We start from the raw sequence: 16,464 nt of genomic DNA on the forward strand, positions 1-16,464 counted from the left end.
CACTGCCTCATAACTATATTGGCATTTTTTTACGCAATCAAATATGAAACTCATCTCACAGCCCATAACGAGTTTTATCTTATCACTTTTTTTTCCACTTTATCAAGTGTTTTTTTGTGTATGAATTAACGTAACTGTTTCACTTCCTGCTATTTTCCAAAGTACTTGAACATTTTGGATGGTTCTTCTGGTTAGTCTATATTTACCTTGAAAGGAGATTGAGGTCAGGGGAGTAACAGTTATCGAGTTGCTCTCTCAATTTTCTAACTGTAGTAATTCGTACTTACTACTTTGTGCCAAACTCGTGAAACTTCTAAGTTATGGAGATATAAGGTAACGATGTCAAGATATTTTTAAAACAATTTTTAAAACAACAGTCTCCTAGACATGTTTTTTTCTCCAAAATTCTCCGGAGTAAAGGACTTTACGCATTATTATGATATCGTAAGTTGAAAAACATTCATAAAAATATAATATATGTAACCGTGTGGCATATTTGCTCATTTTTAGCCCAGTCTTGTGCGTGGTAACCATTAGGTACAGTCAATGTCGTTTTCGAAGGCGACTGCAAGACATTGTATTGGGCCTTTTTATTGACTGTTGAGCACTTGAGAGATAATATATCCTCATTTCAATATTTACGAAATACTAATAATGACATTTTTACGATATTATGAGTTTGATTTTAAAGTCAACAGTTTGTCAGCCTTGGAAATAATGTGCATTTGCTGCACAGACGCTGCTGCACGAATACGTATTATGAGCTTACCGGACTGTCTTATGTACTATTATCAATAAAAGTGTTTCTGTGTCGGCGCCTTTCAATTAAACTCACGGTTAATTAGATTATACAAATTATTTATAGGAAAACAAATTTACAACAGTTTATATTTTAATGAGCGAGTCTTAGTACATGTGATCCCCTGGCGCCAAGAGTGTCACCGTCTGACTATACCTCTGACGACGTGAGTGCGCCCTCGGCGACCGTCGGTCGGGAAGACCTATAATGAGTAGGCCTGGGTAGTCGAGGTTAGAAGGTGGATTCTTGGCGATGGGTCTGTCACAATATGACTCTATAGGCTATATATAAAATAAGAATAAATAAGTATATAATAAATATATATATAGATTGCATGATTCGATAAAAGCTATTTCCTTAAAAAAATTCAAACGATGTCACCTTTGGCCTGCATGAACACCTTGATTTTTTTTATTTGCTGGCATTTCTTGTTTTCGGCACAAGTTGAGCACATTGTATATTTTTGTTTATTGGGATAGGCTAAGCAATAAATATTGTATTTGTAACGGGGAATCTGTGTTATTATTATATTTTGGTGTGTTGAATATCACCGTGGTTTATCACGAAGCTAGAAAAATGCCATGGTAAATGTATAAACATAGACGTTCCAATGGTTTCCGTTGTAACTTGGAATTTTTTTGCAGCGTCGTGAAGAATATGGAGACCGCAAATTCCTTGATGTGGCACGGTGGTGGGAACGTGTTTCGATCATGAATTGTTCAGAAAATTAGCATATATTCAAATTATTTTATCAGCCAATCACGGTCCGTGAAGGCGACATCTTACTAGAATGCCCGGAATATAGTGGGGTGCCTGGCGGAAGACTACAGGTAGCCTGGCTAGTATGTGTATATTTAGAAACCGAGAACGAGTTAAAGTGTAGACCAAATTGGGCGTTGTGTATCCGTCTTAGATTGTCTGTGACTTGGTATAAACGCGTACTGAGTTAAGGGGTCCTTGGTTACTAAAGATGAATCGTGATTCCACGGATGAGAAAAGGTACATGCGTGCTGGTTTTGGCAATGTTACAAATGGTAATGTTACACGAATTACAATTATGAAACTTCTATAAAGTACTAGTAATATAAAATCACAACACAATGCAATGGTGAGTTATATGCGCAGCAACAGAATTAACCTTTTTCGCCATCAGACTTTCTCAACCAAAATTTTCCGCACTTTTTTCTTATATTATTTATTATTTCCAAAAACTTTGGCTATTTTTGTTCGAATCATCTGAAGGAAAGTGCAGAGTATTTTGTGAATTTGTGATGAAAAGAGCCTGGCGGTGAAAAGGTTAATTCATTTACTGCTTTATTCAGTTAAATTATCAACATCGGGGGTTAACCAATACAATTTCGCCCATTATTGAAAAGTAAAATATTAGATATATTATCATATCATATCTAAATATTGAAATTGCATGGTGAATAATATTAACTTGGTGAAATGTTGCGTCTATGGACTTACAAGTGGGAAGCCGTGGTTAATACCAGTTAAGAAAATAATATAATGACAATGTTAATACGTAAGGTACGGCGGAGAATATGACACAGTCTTTTTGTTACGAAGAAGCCTGGACGCTGTTATGGACGGTGAGTGGGTGTAGATAATCTATTCTCACAAGTTGTACATAGTTGGCAGATCGTTTTTAGGAGTGTCTGTGACAAGTAGATGTAAAAGGTATGGTGCATACCATGTTTATCATGACGTCAAATATATATTTACCTATTGTGCGTTTATATGGTTATGACTAAATGCAGACCGAAGTTCATCCCGTTCAATTCCAGAGCCGAGCTGGAATAGTGATTTTGCCTCAGGGTTATCGTTTATCGGGCCATGTCGGGTTCAGTCTTATCGGAGTTCGACCCCGATATTGGAGTCCGTCGAACTCGGATCGAATCGGATCGAGCTGAACGCGTTTATTTTTTGCTTGCCTGTACACGCTCGAGCTGTTTGCCTCAGATAAAATAATGTCGTATAATTCTGCTGTGTATGTGGGTGAGATGTCAATGCTACTGAATACAAAAGTAGTTTGTACGTTAGTAGCCCAGTTACTAAATTACAGCAGGTATAGGAATTATAACATCAACTGCGTTCGGGAAAAGGTTTCCAATCATAGCGATTCTTCTGCTCTGAAAAGATACCTACTAGTATATTGTCAAAACAGCAATATATATTGGATAATCACTTTCAAAATAGCGCAATATAATATATTGTTTATAATTAGACATATGCGAGACATTAAAAACAACACAATGTTGTACTAGTGTTCGATAATAGTTTGGTTTTGTTTTCATATACATATATATACATATACCCGCACCTGTGTGCAGAAATAGTTCGTTTATCGTTTCATTAGACCTTATAAACAATACAATGCAAAGTTTAAAACATGATCCGTTGTGTACATATTTGGTTACGATTGGTAATATATTGCTAATAATATAATTCCAGAATTAATGCAAACGCTCTGAGTGCTTGTTATTCATTTACTCGACGACTCCTGTCGCGTTAATAATACAATTCACTTTTGAGATATGTTTTTTTTTTTGGTATCCGTCTTCTCTGAATGCTATTTTAAGTAATCCACTACTTTGTTTAGTTCTTCGGACTTTACAGATTGCGTAAAATGTTTTTTTTTTTTTTTACAAGGATGTCACTAATTGCACTGAACGATTCGCTAGGCTAAACCATTTGTGTAGGGGGTAGGCAGCTTAGAAAATTTCATTCAGAAAAACGGAAAACGAAAAAAAGAATCACCGGGAACACATATTCAGGTTCTTCATTTTCTAATGAAGGGTTTTCATCGTTTTTTTCTTTCTTTTTTGATCCTACATAAAACATGATACATAGTAACTCATATATTTGTGTGAGAGGTCATTATTGTAATTGCAAGACATGTTTTTGTTTTGTTTTGATAAAATGATAACATTACAAATGTCATGTATATTTAATACTCCATATTTCAAAAAGTAACGTGATGGCATATGAATTGTATTCAGAGGCGGCGGCACAAAATTTTGCATGAAAGGCGAGATCTGCTCATCAACCTTGCGCCGAAGTCGCGACCTTACTAGGGGGTCCTGGGGCATGTTTCCCTAGACTCTATGAAACGCTATTTCCGGCTGCATTTCGAAGGGCAAATTTTGCTAACACAAAGGGTTCTCAACGACGCCCCTCAACATTTTTTTCCACTGGTATTTTAATAAATATGAAAATTTTAGTGTATGTGCCAACCTCAATGCTAATGGAATTAGGACAAAAAAGACCGAAATAACGGAATATTGTGATTGCGATAGCCACATATTGCGAAATGTGTAGTAAATAAATTTATGTATATATATTATTTATTTATTTATTTATTAATAAAAATAAAAACCCAAAGCTCAACTTATAGCATTTAAAACAGACGTCTTAAAAGAAGATAGACTCGTAAAAATGTCTACTGAACCAGCAATATAAATACAATTTGAAAAGTCAAGACAACGAGGGATAAAACAATATTTTCTGAGATTACTGTGACAAAGAGGTAGTTTGAAGGGATATACGGAGCGGAGATTTCTGGAGAGAGCATGAAAAGGAATGTTGTAAATAGTGTAGGGAGAATCAAAAATATTATTAAGGCATTTATACAAAAAGACGGAGTCAAGGAAATTTCTACGATTCTCAAGTGACGATAAATTATAACGAAGGCTTAATTCATGATACTGTGATGATCCAAAACTTTAGTTGGACCCGCTCAACTTTACCAACCAGGTATTTTTGATGTGGTAGTATATTATTGTGATATGTAAAGGCGAGGTCCGTTTTTGTTACCTATTAACTCATCGACTGGCATCTGACCTCCAAATCTATACAGTCGCTACCTTGAGGCTATGCTATCGATGATTGTAACCACCCTTGTCACGTCAACATTAATGAGTCTACAACTGATAACAGTGGTATGTTATATTATTGCCAAGCAAACCCAACGTTATTGACACGAATGTGTGATCATGTATGCGCATGTCTGAATACCTTTGTTGGCCGGCAGGAACGTTTGAACGATGAAAAGCCGCGTCGCAGATAATACTAGTAACTGAAACAATAAAACTCATCGACGAATTCGTTCATTTCATATGGATTGCCTAGAAAGTGGTTAGTAATATAGGAATATGTGTTATGCCTAAACACACATTTTTCTGTTTACGATTTTTTATCATGAGTAATATTATTGATTATTTATCAGTATCAGTGATTCTCTCGTTATTTACAACTTTTAACTTTTGATCTGTAATTATGTATTGTCTTTCATAAAAGTGTATACATTTGTCGGAGTTGGTAAATAAAAAAAAAAAAAAACGTGGTGTCATGTATTGACCTTCGGATAAGCGAATCGCCCCCTCCAAACGAGTTGGAGGATGGGTTAGATCTAGATCTGGGTCAAGTGGTCACATCCTAAACCTGTCAATATCAAGTAAACCGTACATGGTTGACACAACTCAACAACTAACTGACCTAAATTTGCTCGTTTCACATTTCAATGCGTCATGGAAGTTATACGCGTCATACGTGCGTGTGTGTATGAGGCGCAACACTGGACAATTGGGTCTATGTAAATTACATTTGCTGATATTTATGGGTGAGGCTATTCTAATTTCAAGCAATTTTTTTTCACTGAATACTGTGCTGGAAAATATTAGAATAATTTTAGAAACTTGATATTTGTTCTGTATGTTATGTGATAATCTCTGACTTCGTATTTTGACATATACACGTATTAATAATAGTTTTACACTTCGAATTATTTCATTTATTGGACTAGTTCTCCTTTTTTGACAATGTCGTTAGGAATAATGTTGTTGACAGTTCTTATTTTTGGTAGTGTATGGTGCCCAATGAAAATGTATTTTGAGGAGAAATTGAGAATTATGGAACAACTCTTCAAATCTGCAGTGGGTACCAGTACGTGTGTATCACACTGGCATTCGCGGCATTGGCCTCTCCTTCACATGCCGCAACTCTACGCCATGATTAGCATTTTGCACACCACACCATTTTACACTAACTTGTCATGGAGGACGCTACCTTCACGTCCAGGGGTTGGTTCCTGTGGTGTGTTTTTTGCACTCGTCACCAAACTCCCACCTTGTTCTTAGCAAGTGTACAAATACAAGAACTTTTAAAGCAGGCCCACCTGTTGCATTGACCGAGCACCTGGGCAAGAAGAAGCATCTCCTGAAAAAAAAATAGGCGCGGCTACCGTTAGATTCATTCAGGTGAGTATACCATACTGCAGTATCGATACACTCACAGTGTAAACGTCATACACAAAATGAGTATAGCGAATAGCGTGGTGTCATCTGTTGACCTGTATGTTCATTGTAAATGTGACGTGTGAGTAGCAGGTATTAAATTAACAATACGAACGTACACCCTCCACAAAGGGTGTGTTGTAACGTAACGATCATGGTTGTGCCCCCTTGTAAGAAGATACATTCATTTAGACACGTCGTAGTCTGTGATTTTGCGGCACCAAGGAGAACGGGTATTTTGGGCAGAGTGGCGTCTCCGTCGTTTGCTTGGATGGTGGAAAGCAGAGTAATAACAGATATTCAAGTTAAAAACGCTACACCCGGACACACTAGATTCTCAAACCAGTACTTTCACTGTATAATTTGTGATCAAACAGACAAACCAAAAACAATTCCACACGTTTTACACTCAGGGCCGCAAAACACGGCATCGGGAAGGTATGTCTCCTGGGATAGTCGGTACACAAGTACGGTATCAAACACACACAGTTCACATTGCAGCCATTTTTACTAAATCAACATACCACAGACAAACAAACATGTTTCGACAAACATGGACGAAGACAAAAAATGGTACATATTTAATATTCAATTCTATTTTTATGAAGCGAATTTTGTGACCACACCCACCCACCGCGCGGCGAGCCCTGGCAAGTCAACAAATGCTAGTATCACTACTCATATTGGCATTCGGGAAGTACTCGACTTTTATCGCATAATAATAAATATAACGCGGGTTGTATGGTTTTTATCAGTCACTAAGCAGCGATGGAGAAAACAATCACACGTCAGTTTCGTTGGTAACTGCGTTGAATGACATTCTGATATGATATGCATTTAATATTATTACATATGTTTCCATCAGCATATCCATGTCTGTCAATGCCATATGCACTGCAACCGAAATATTCTACCGATGTGAATATGTTCTTGTCAGACTACGTCGCTTGGCACCAAATGTAAGGTTACATTGCAATATGTCAACAGACTCTGTGTGGTTGTGATACTCTCGCGTGAACTCACTTTACGCTGATTGGCTGTTTTGGCTGATAAGTAATCGGTGCAAAGAACTCCGACAACCCCAGTATACTTTGCAATGACTTGTACCGGTGACTCACCAACGTTTAACCCCACGGTATACCATCCATGGCAACAGGTGGCGGCAATGTCGGATTAAAAATGGGGTGTTGTGTCAAATGGGGTCGCGCAACCCCCCGCGTTGAATTAGTCAAATGATGCTACAACTACTAGTATTTACGCATTTACTTATCAAATAAGAAAAGTTTTCGGAGACTGACAGCTGGGGGGGGGGGGTTTAAAAACATACCAAGCTTAATAAGCATAATATGCACATTTGTTAGCGTCGGGAAAATAAAACCTGCAGCACTCTTGTGGTATACAGGTATGCGTAACGGGATCAACGTCCTCTGTAAACACTGTTTACAGTATTGACACATATGCATATTTATTAGCATCGTGAAAATATAGCCTGGATACTCGACGTGTAAAGTTATGCGTCACGAGATCAACTTCCCTATAGGCAGTTTTCAGTATAACATTTTCGTCCAATTACGTCTCGACTCCGCCAACTTTTTCTTTCAAACTTATAGCCAATCGGATTAGACAGTCATGTACTATTCATCGTTACAATACTTCGATTGTATTTGTTCGAAAATGGCGAAATTCTTTTCTGGCATAAAAATTTACAACTGATAATAAGCTCTGATTTATGTAATCAATTCTATTGTAAAATTAACATCAAATCGGTGCGTGGGATATAATTGACGCGAATCTGTAAAGAGGGGGTCAACAATGTGTAGGTGTGTTGAAATATAAGAGGCCTGAGTCGTGATTTAGAGTGCCACTTGTAACTACATGTCACACATTCCTGACAACACCCAATGACAGACCTTGAAACAACTCCGACCCCGGTGTTACTACGCTAGGCATTAAAACTGGAACCATAGCTTTCATGGCAAGGACCGACGTACTACCTCAAAACAGCAAAAAATCCGCTACTATGCTACTAACATTGTAAATATAACGAAATAATACAATTGTGTTCTTTCAACTATTTCGGAATTGTCGTTTTACATTGTTTATATGCGTTATGATAAAAATACAGATATTTTTGTTTTCCATTGTGTAACACCTCCGTACTTTACACCGACCATATGCAAATTAGCTAGTTAATGGATATAGAAAATAATATAATGATACGATGTGACCCAGGTCTGTAACAGTTGCTGGTATATCTCGTCAATACGGTATAATATCGCGATCTCCGCCCAATAACGCGAGTTGCCTGGCAACCATTCGTGCACAGTGTAATGACAGTTCATGTTTAAGTTCAACGTAATTGTTGAAGTGCGTGTCACGGGTTGTCCATGATACGCTGAAAAGGGAAAACGTTGCCAAACAAATTACTGTACGAGTAGAAGCTAATGTGAGTTGTCTGTCACTCCAATTGTAATCAGTGGGTGACAATAGTGTGGCCGTTATCAAATTAAAATGTTAAATTGGTGAGCGGAGACATCGACAACCAATTGACGCAGTGCCAACAAATGGGGGGAAATGTGGGTATATTTTCACGTTTAAGTCGAAACAAATAATAATAAATCATACTTCTAATTAGGAAATACCACTCCAGGAGTACGTCATTCAATTAATCGATTCATTGGTAGGTTGATCAGAACAGTAAAATGTCTCATCGTCACATTTCACGTACAGCAATTGTTTTCTCTTTTTTCCTCCTCAGACAAAATGGCAGTCTGTGCGAAGTGCAAGAAGGACATCACGTGAGTAAATATAAAAACAAAGTAATTTACGCACTTCACCTTCCGAGCGACTCGAACCCAATGACCTCTGTTGCATAGAAAAACGTTTCTATGATTTATTATTTTCATTTGAACCTTTTCAGTTCTACTACGATTACCGCATTGGATCAGAAGTGGCACCCAGAATGCTTCACGTGCAGTGAATGCAAAGAGGAATTGAGAGGCAAGACCTTCTTTCAAGGCAAAGACGGACAACCGTTGTGCGATAAAGACTATAAGAAACTTGAGGCCGCCAGATGTGAAGCCTGCAAGCAACCAGTAGTTGGTGTAAGTAATATTTCATTGCCTCGTCAGTTCTGCCGTTCGTGCACTCTTAAGTATTTGACCCTGATTTTTAATATTTTTTGAATTTGTCTGTGTTATTCGCCTTATTTAGGAGATCGTGTCCGCTTTAGGAGGGAAATGGCACCCAAAGTGCTTTGTCTGCACTGAATGCAAGAAGTCCTTCAAAGATGGCAGCTTCAGTGTGAACGAAGGCAAACCCTACTGCAAGAAAGGTGAGGCACATTGTAAAAATAGTGCTACATCCGGGGTATATCGCGAAGCACGCAAATGAGAACGACGAGCGTAGTTATGTCAGTCTATCCATACGCCTACTCCAGTCCGTTTTCATTCCGAGGAAATGTACAATATTTGCTGGATCACATATCAACACCATAACTTGTGATGTCAAGATTTATTGTCATCGTCATCATCACTTTAACACGAAGACGGCAATGTAAACGATTCAACTTGCACTTTCACACAAAAACGAACAATTTATCATTTTTGCAGATTATGAGAAGAAGTTTCTAGGCGGTAAAAAGAAGCCTGAAAAGTGCAAGGGTTGCAAGGACAAGATTGAGACTCAATGGGTGGAAGCCATGGGGCATACATGGCACCCTGGATGCTTCGCTTGCAAGGTGAGTGCAAAATCAATGTCGATTGTCGACCGCTGAGGGCAGAATACCCAGAGCCTGAACCGAGAATTATAGTTACTAATTGGAGCCTGAATTCCGGCCACGTAGCGTCCATCCGCATCGCTCACCTCCCATCGAAAATCATGTATTTATAATTCTGGGTAGTCATGATAAGAAAGGGAACAGACAAACAACAGTTTTTCAACCTTTTTTTTACAATGTATACTCATTTTTTTAATTTAATTTATATTTTTTAGGGGTGTAAACTTCCTCTGCAAGCTGGCTCATTCTACAAGAAAGACGACAAGCCTTACTGCGAAAAATGCATCAATAATTAATTCATCGTGGTCGTAGCGTCAATGGCCGCGGGGCATGCGCATTTGAATTGTATTATACATCTTATGGTAATAATATCAGGCAATTTTGTCACATGATATTATTTGACAAATAGTTCTTATATAAGGCAAATATTTAAACGTTAATCTTCTTTTTTCGCTTCTAAATTTATGTAATTGGCTTTAAAACACGAGAAATTGTACGTTTGCTTTATCGCTAATCGAAGTAATCTGAGTTGCAACTTACAATGAAATAACTGCACGTTATGCTTCAATAATGCAATTCGTAACGCATCAAACGTAGTTTAATATATTCATATCATATTATATTAAATTGGTAATCAAGTTTTAATTTCTATGTATAATACTTTATATATATATATCAGGATAATTTTGAACATTTACTTGTAGACTAAACGACTTTGTACCAGTCTAAACCAGTTATTTACCAGTGTAAACCGGATTTAATATAACATATTATTACATTTCTGAAATATTCTCCGATGGGCTGTAACAATGGAATTATGCTAATTATGTGCAATGACATAATCAATTCTTTGTTGTAATTTATGTATTCGAGAAAATTCTTCATTTTAAGTCTTTCATGAATTATTATGTTATCTTTTTATGACATTTTTTAAAGTTTCGACGATAATGGTGCTATATATAACAGACATTTAAGATTTTAGTTTTTAAGGCATTTAAGTTAGACATTGTAAGTAGTTCTGATTGTAAGCTTCAGTAGTGAGTTTATCTTGCCAAGCTCAAAGGAAAATATATTACAATAATAGCGAGTTTGAACATCATCGACGTGAGTATACTGCGCCCTCGTACGGTATGTTTTGGCGATATTGCAGCAACTGACGCAGACCTGTTAGACTTGTCTATTTGTCATGACGACGTGCATGCTAATATTGCGTTGTAATTTTGTGAATCTTAGGGAGAATAAAGCGTGTTATTATGGTTATTCCGTTTTTTAATTGTACTTGTCTTACTGTAAAAAAAAGCGTGTTTGTGGCGTTGTATACAGCTGGGTATCACCGAAGTTAGCTATCGTACACGTGATGATAACAGTGGGGAAAAACTAGAAAAGAAAAAAACATTTTTCTGAAAATCACGCATTATGCAACCTTATATTGTGTACTTTCTTTATCTTTGGTCCGAATTTACAGTGCGCGATGAATTTGTTGAGTAATTTGGATTCATACCCGGAAGCGTAGTTGTAGGTGAACACGTCCTTCATGCATTTACATATGTTGAGTGTCGGACTGAAGACAGAGGATTTAATTTGCATACTGATTTGTTGACCATCCGGCTTTATTATATCTTGTAGTAGTATCCGTTACGCGATCGCGATCGAAGCACAAACAAACATTACACTATAGTCTTTCAAGCTTTTCACAGTGTTTTAATAGCCCATGGAACTATTCATAGTTTCATGAATAACCTAATATATCATGTGAAGGAGTTCTGAGATGAACAAAACTGGCGGCCGAAAAAATGTCCGACGCCGTTAAAAGATATCTAAATGAAAGCGACCTGGGCTCATATTATAGTCAGCCCGAAGAGTGGTTTGAAGACAAGTCTATCGACAGTAACAACAAAAGTTCTGCGCAAAAAAATTTGATTGTGACACCTACAGTTAAGATGACGACGGCGACGACAACGAGTTGGAAATCTGGGTACAGATGCTGGTTCACTCATCATGGTAGAGTTAAAGTCTGTAAACAAAAATGGCAGTGACATATTGATGTGTCGTTGTTGTAAAAAAGGGAATGTCGTTTTGGCAGAAAACACGAACATCCGACATGGCTGTGGGGGGGGGGGGGGCATCTTTACTATAAGTGCACGAATAAAAAATGTAACTCCGTGACTGACATTTTTCCTGTTTCAAAAAAGAGTGAACATTCTTTTGATGTGAATCATAAGTTGGTGATCGCGGCTCGTGGCTTTGGAAAGGGTCGTCGCGCAATGCGTAAATTTAGTAGCTATATGGGATTACCGCCTCCTCTATCTGGAACCACATTCAGAGAAAACACTCGGAAAGTTTTAGACGTTGCTAAAAGACTATTAGAGCAAGAATTTCAAGATGCCGCCGATGAAATAAGAAAACTCAAAACAGAATTGGCAGACGATAGTGGCAACACCGATGAAAATCCAGTGGATATAGCGGTTTCTGTCGACGGGTCATGGAATATGAATACCAATATTTACTATATGGGGTAGCCATCTTGAATACGGCTTGAAACCAAATAAAGAGACAAGTTGAAAAACGCGTTTTTCAGATTCCTACAAATTAGGAAAAAATAACAAACTTTCACAACCCAACGATCCGTTCGTGGGTAATAATTGCGGATGAATAAAATAGCTGATTACATTTTACACCTTGCTCATGTCTACGAATTTACGTTTTTTTATTTATTTAAATTACATTATTACGAAAATAAAAACAATTGATTACAGCTTAGGAAAATACCCCTTGCCGACCCTCATCGAAGGGACGTTGTAATTATGACAAAGTTCAAGTTGTTGTGGTCGGTGCACGGACTGTGAAAGTGGTTATTTCCACGTTGTCTGGGACAGACAATCTACGTAGCTTGCCATAATCCGATAATTGGCTAAATCTTTGAGTCAAAAATTCTAAAGAATACATCATTGTTCAAATGACCTATTTCATTCATAGTTTTCATGATCGCAAACAAAGCATTTAAAGGGGAACCGCTCAATCCCATGGATTGCACCAAAGAATCATGGGACACTATTGTTTATGTTGTTTACAATGTTAATCTATCTTTTGTTATCCATTGTTATTTTAATCCAGAAAGTAAATTTGTTGTGAAATTAAGCCTAACTGGAAGGTGCCCCTTTAACGATTTTTGTTTGCCGATGGATACAGACGTCTACAAGAAAAGACTACTGCAATATACATGAATTTGTAATGTGTAATAATTTTATTACTTCTACGAGGCCCCGGCTGATCTGCACTGGCTCGGAAGATGAATTCTGATTGGCTAAAAAACAAAAAAACTTGTGGCGTTGAATGAGTTTATCTTCATACAGCCATCTTCCTTATTGAGTAGCCATTTTACTGACCAAGACTTTTTCCAAATAATACAATACTTAGTTTGGGAAAAGACATTTAATTTGTAACCCAATTATAGTATCAGAAAACAAAGCTACATTATCAGCACAACATAGACAGAAAAGTTCAATGAGGTATAGGAAAAGCTGGCTAACACGGTCGTCACGTTGCTGTAGTTCGCTTGACAATTCATTTATGAGAAATGAAAATAAAACAGGGCTTTACATAATAGTACAGCCTTGGCGAATTACAAAGAGACAATCATGTAGTGTATTCTACAGCAGTAAGGATACAAGATTTAACACATGCTCGGCCAAAATGTTCGCGTTTACACTCCTTTAATATACCGTCGCCATCTCATTGTATCAAACGCCTTGGAGAAATCGACAAGAGCATAGCAGAATTTGCTCCGTTTCATGTAATGTATTTTTTTATTATTGACATGAAAAAGTAATTTTTTCAGGTGCTTTTCTCTCCTAACTCGGTTGATTATTTAAAATTAATGTAAATATTTTACCAAGCAGCTAAATTGTTCTATAATTTACCGGGTATCCAAACTTTCCATTTTGTTTTCTGCGATAATAATTGCTTTTCCTCTGGCTGTTGCAAAATTGTCGGATTCAAATATTTGATGAAAACTAATGTTTGAACATGGGACCCAAATATTTAAAGAATCCTCTAAATAACCCACCGGGGCAGATATATCATCAATTTTTCATATAAGGTAAGCTGTGATATGTTCTGGTCGGACATATACTGTGATAGCTGCTTATATAATTTCGAACGCCATATGTATATAGTCCAAGGTTTGGGCTACACCAAACACCACGAGTCAAATTAGGACGTCGTTGCAGGTCTCATGCCACTAATTAATTTAAATGCCCAGCAAGAACCAATGAAATTTTTTAAATATTATTTGTCTCAGGTGCTCCCTGTTTGAGGGCGTAATCACCTGGGTCAGAGGTGAGACCAACATGTGGTCTTTTGTTTACTACTTAGCGGCTGTGTACCTGTGGGTTTATTCTGTGTGTTAATGGATGTTCTAATCTTGGTGTTTTTCCAGTGATTTCTCTTGGTGCAATCCAAATACAGTAGGTGTGTCTTGTTTACCTGAGATTTGCAAGAGTTTGAGCTGGCCAACTTGTTAATTTTTTTCATATGGTTGATTACTGGCATGTTGATTTCCCATTTTTGAGCCATATTTTCAACTTTCTTCGTCATTTTCATATATCAATCTCGTCATATGTTAACATTGTCGTCTATGGAAATTCAATTAGTGGTATGAGCCTTGAAAGGTAACGTTATGGCCAATATAGAGCGGCGCCCCCATCGACAATTTCAATCAGACCAATAAAGCTGCGCCCCCACCGACGGCATCAATAGACGACTTTCTGTATGGGTAGTTTTATTAGAAAATTAAAAAAAAAAAAACAGAACAACTGTCAGTGCTTGTTAGCCAACCCTCATCTTCCGTTTCTTCATGGCTACAAGAATATACTATATGGCAGGGGCTCGCGCGGGGGTCAGTCACGAATATTATTTCATCTTTGATAAATCTCTGATACAAATTGAATATATTCTAACTCTCTGTGGCAAAACGAAGCACGATTTAGAGACACCTGTGTTTATTATATACACATAGTCATCCGTTTTCACTTATGGTGCGAAGGTATGAAAGATGTCGTACATGCAACGGAGACGTGTGTTGTATTGATATGTATAAGCAAGAGCGTGGTTATATATACTGCATCTCCATTGTCATTTCGCACCGTCATGCAACGAAGGACAACTGGTTAAATTCAAATGAATGTTCCACGTCGGTTAGAGAACAAATAGTTGAACTGAAATCTGTCAGGGAAATTGGCATAATTCGTTAATAACAGTCACGTGATTATTACTTGAGAAGAAAGTGGAAACATTCATCCTGATCCTGCAATGTATACAGAGAGAAAATAGAGAAAATAAATTAAAAAAATGGAGATCTTCGATTATCAAGTTTCGACCGAGTAATCATAACTTGAAAAATATAACGGGGGGCACCGAAAAATAAAAAGTAAATATGTTCAGAAAAAAATAGAAAACGAACAACATGTTATTATATAGGGTTCGCACAGATCTAGAGTTTACTGGACAGTCATTAAAATGAAATAGTCCTGCAAAAATTATAAAGTCCTGAAATATAATCTTATTTCGGGTGTATGAACACGGGTTATATCATGTACTCTTTATGAAAACACAAGACTACTTTATAAGACGAGATTTATTTAAGGTAGAAGCCTACTCAACACTTTTGAGAAAGTTGGTTATAAATCGCATGACAATGTTCATTGGTTTATTGTGCAAAATTATGGAGCTATTGTTTCATGGCACAATACAATAACCTTCTTTTGTGTGTTACAGTGACGTATTTTGAGAAACTTGTCCTAATATTTTTCAAAATATATTTTTTTTAGAACAATTCCATAGAGCGCAATGTTAAACAAAAATTGCATTTTTCGACACTTTTTAAAACCCAGATTTTTGAAGAAAAAGAAATCAGGAAAACAAAAATACCCCATCATTAACAATATATTATTTTTTTCAGCCTATAATTTGAGATCTGATATAATATCTCTGCCATATGAACCTACGGTAAAAGCACTATAATAGTGATAAAAATGGCCACCATCCATTAAAATACACCATGATTTTCTCGAAAATAACCCTGGCGACCCCCACCTTTTTTAAGTCAATATTCTTATATTGCCGAGAAGTACAATTTATTAAAAATGAATAAATTCTGGGCATTTAAAATCATGAGTATAGGATTCTACCTCAACGACCCGGAAACAACAAAATACATTACAGATTTTGCTAATCTAAATGAACAATTACAATTAACACTCATAATTATATTTTCTGTGCAATGTTTCTAAGTTTCGTTTTATTCTGTGAAAAAAAGCAATGATGAAATGGTTTTATCTATTCGTAAAAGGGACGTTGTTGCTTTGACGATGGTCTGTGGACGACATGACTTAGAAACGTTCATCGCCTTATCGAGCCACCCCTCAATTTTTTACGTTCGATTTCAAGCATAATGTGGGATCATTAAACGAAGAAATTGTTCATGTGTCTGATTTTTACTGATAAAATAGAGGTAAGATTTTCATAACGAGGGCATATAGATGTGGGGATTATATTCATGAGCGCCCAGTAGTACAACAAACTACCCCAGA

General features: G+C 36.9%; 1 protein-coding gene across 1 annotated transcript; it reads left to right on the top strand.

Moving 5' to 3' along the window:
• The first annotated feature begins 5,847 nt into the window (after positions 1-5,847).
• Positions 5,848-10,743, top strand: LOC100369530 (paxillin-like). The gene is made up of 6 exons (XM_002738308.3): positions 5,848-6,060; positions 8,855-8,894; positions 9,017-9,200; positions 9,310-9,430; positions 9,708-9,835; positions 10,090-10,743. Exons 2-6 carry the CDS (start codon positions 8,860-8,862, stop codon positions 10,168-10,170), a joined length of 549 nt encoding a protein of 182 aa, XP_002738354.1. The 5' UTR covers positions 5,848-6,060; positions 8,855-8,859; the 3' UTR covers positions 10,171-10,743.
• The last annotated feature ends 5,721 nt before the right edge of the window (positions 10,744-16,464 follow it).

Source organism: Saccoglossus kowalevskii, chromosome 3, assembly GCF_978046115.1.
Source record: "Saccoglossus kowalevskii chromosome 3, keSacKowa6.1, whole genome shotgun sequence".
Taxonomy (NCBI): Eukaryota; Metazoa; Hemichordata; class Enteropneusta; family Harrimaniidae; genus Saccoglossus; species Saccoglossus kowalevskii.

Bases quoted from the DNA above. Each gene is read 5' to 3' on its own strand.
- LOC100369530 (XM_002738308.3), top strand. From the start codon at position 8,860: ATGGCAGTCTGTGCGAAGTGCAAGAAGGACATCAC. The intron at 9,201-9,309 runs GTAAGTAATATT...CGCCTTATTTAG, and splicing joins GCAAGCAACCAGTAGTTGGT to GAGATCGTGTCCGCTTTAGG. The intron at 9,836-10,089 runs GTGAGTGCAAAA...TATATTTTTTAG, and splicing joins CTGGATGCTTCGCTTGCAAG to GGGTGTAAACTTCCTCTGCA.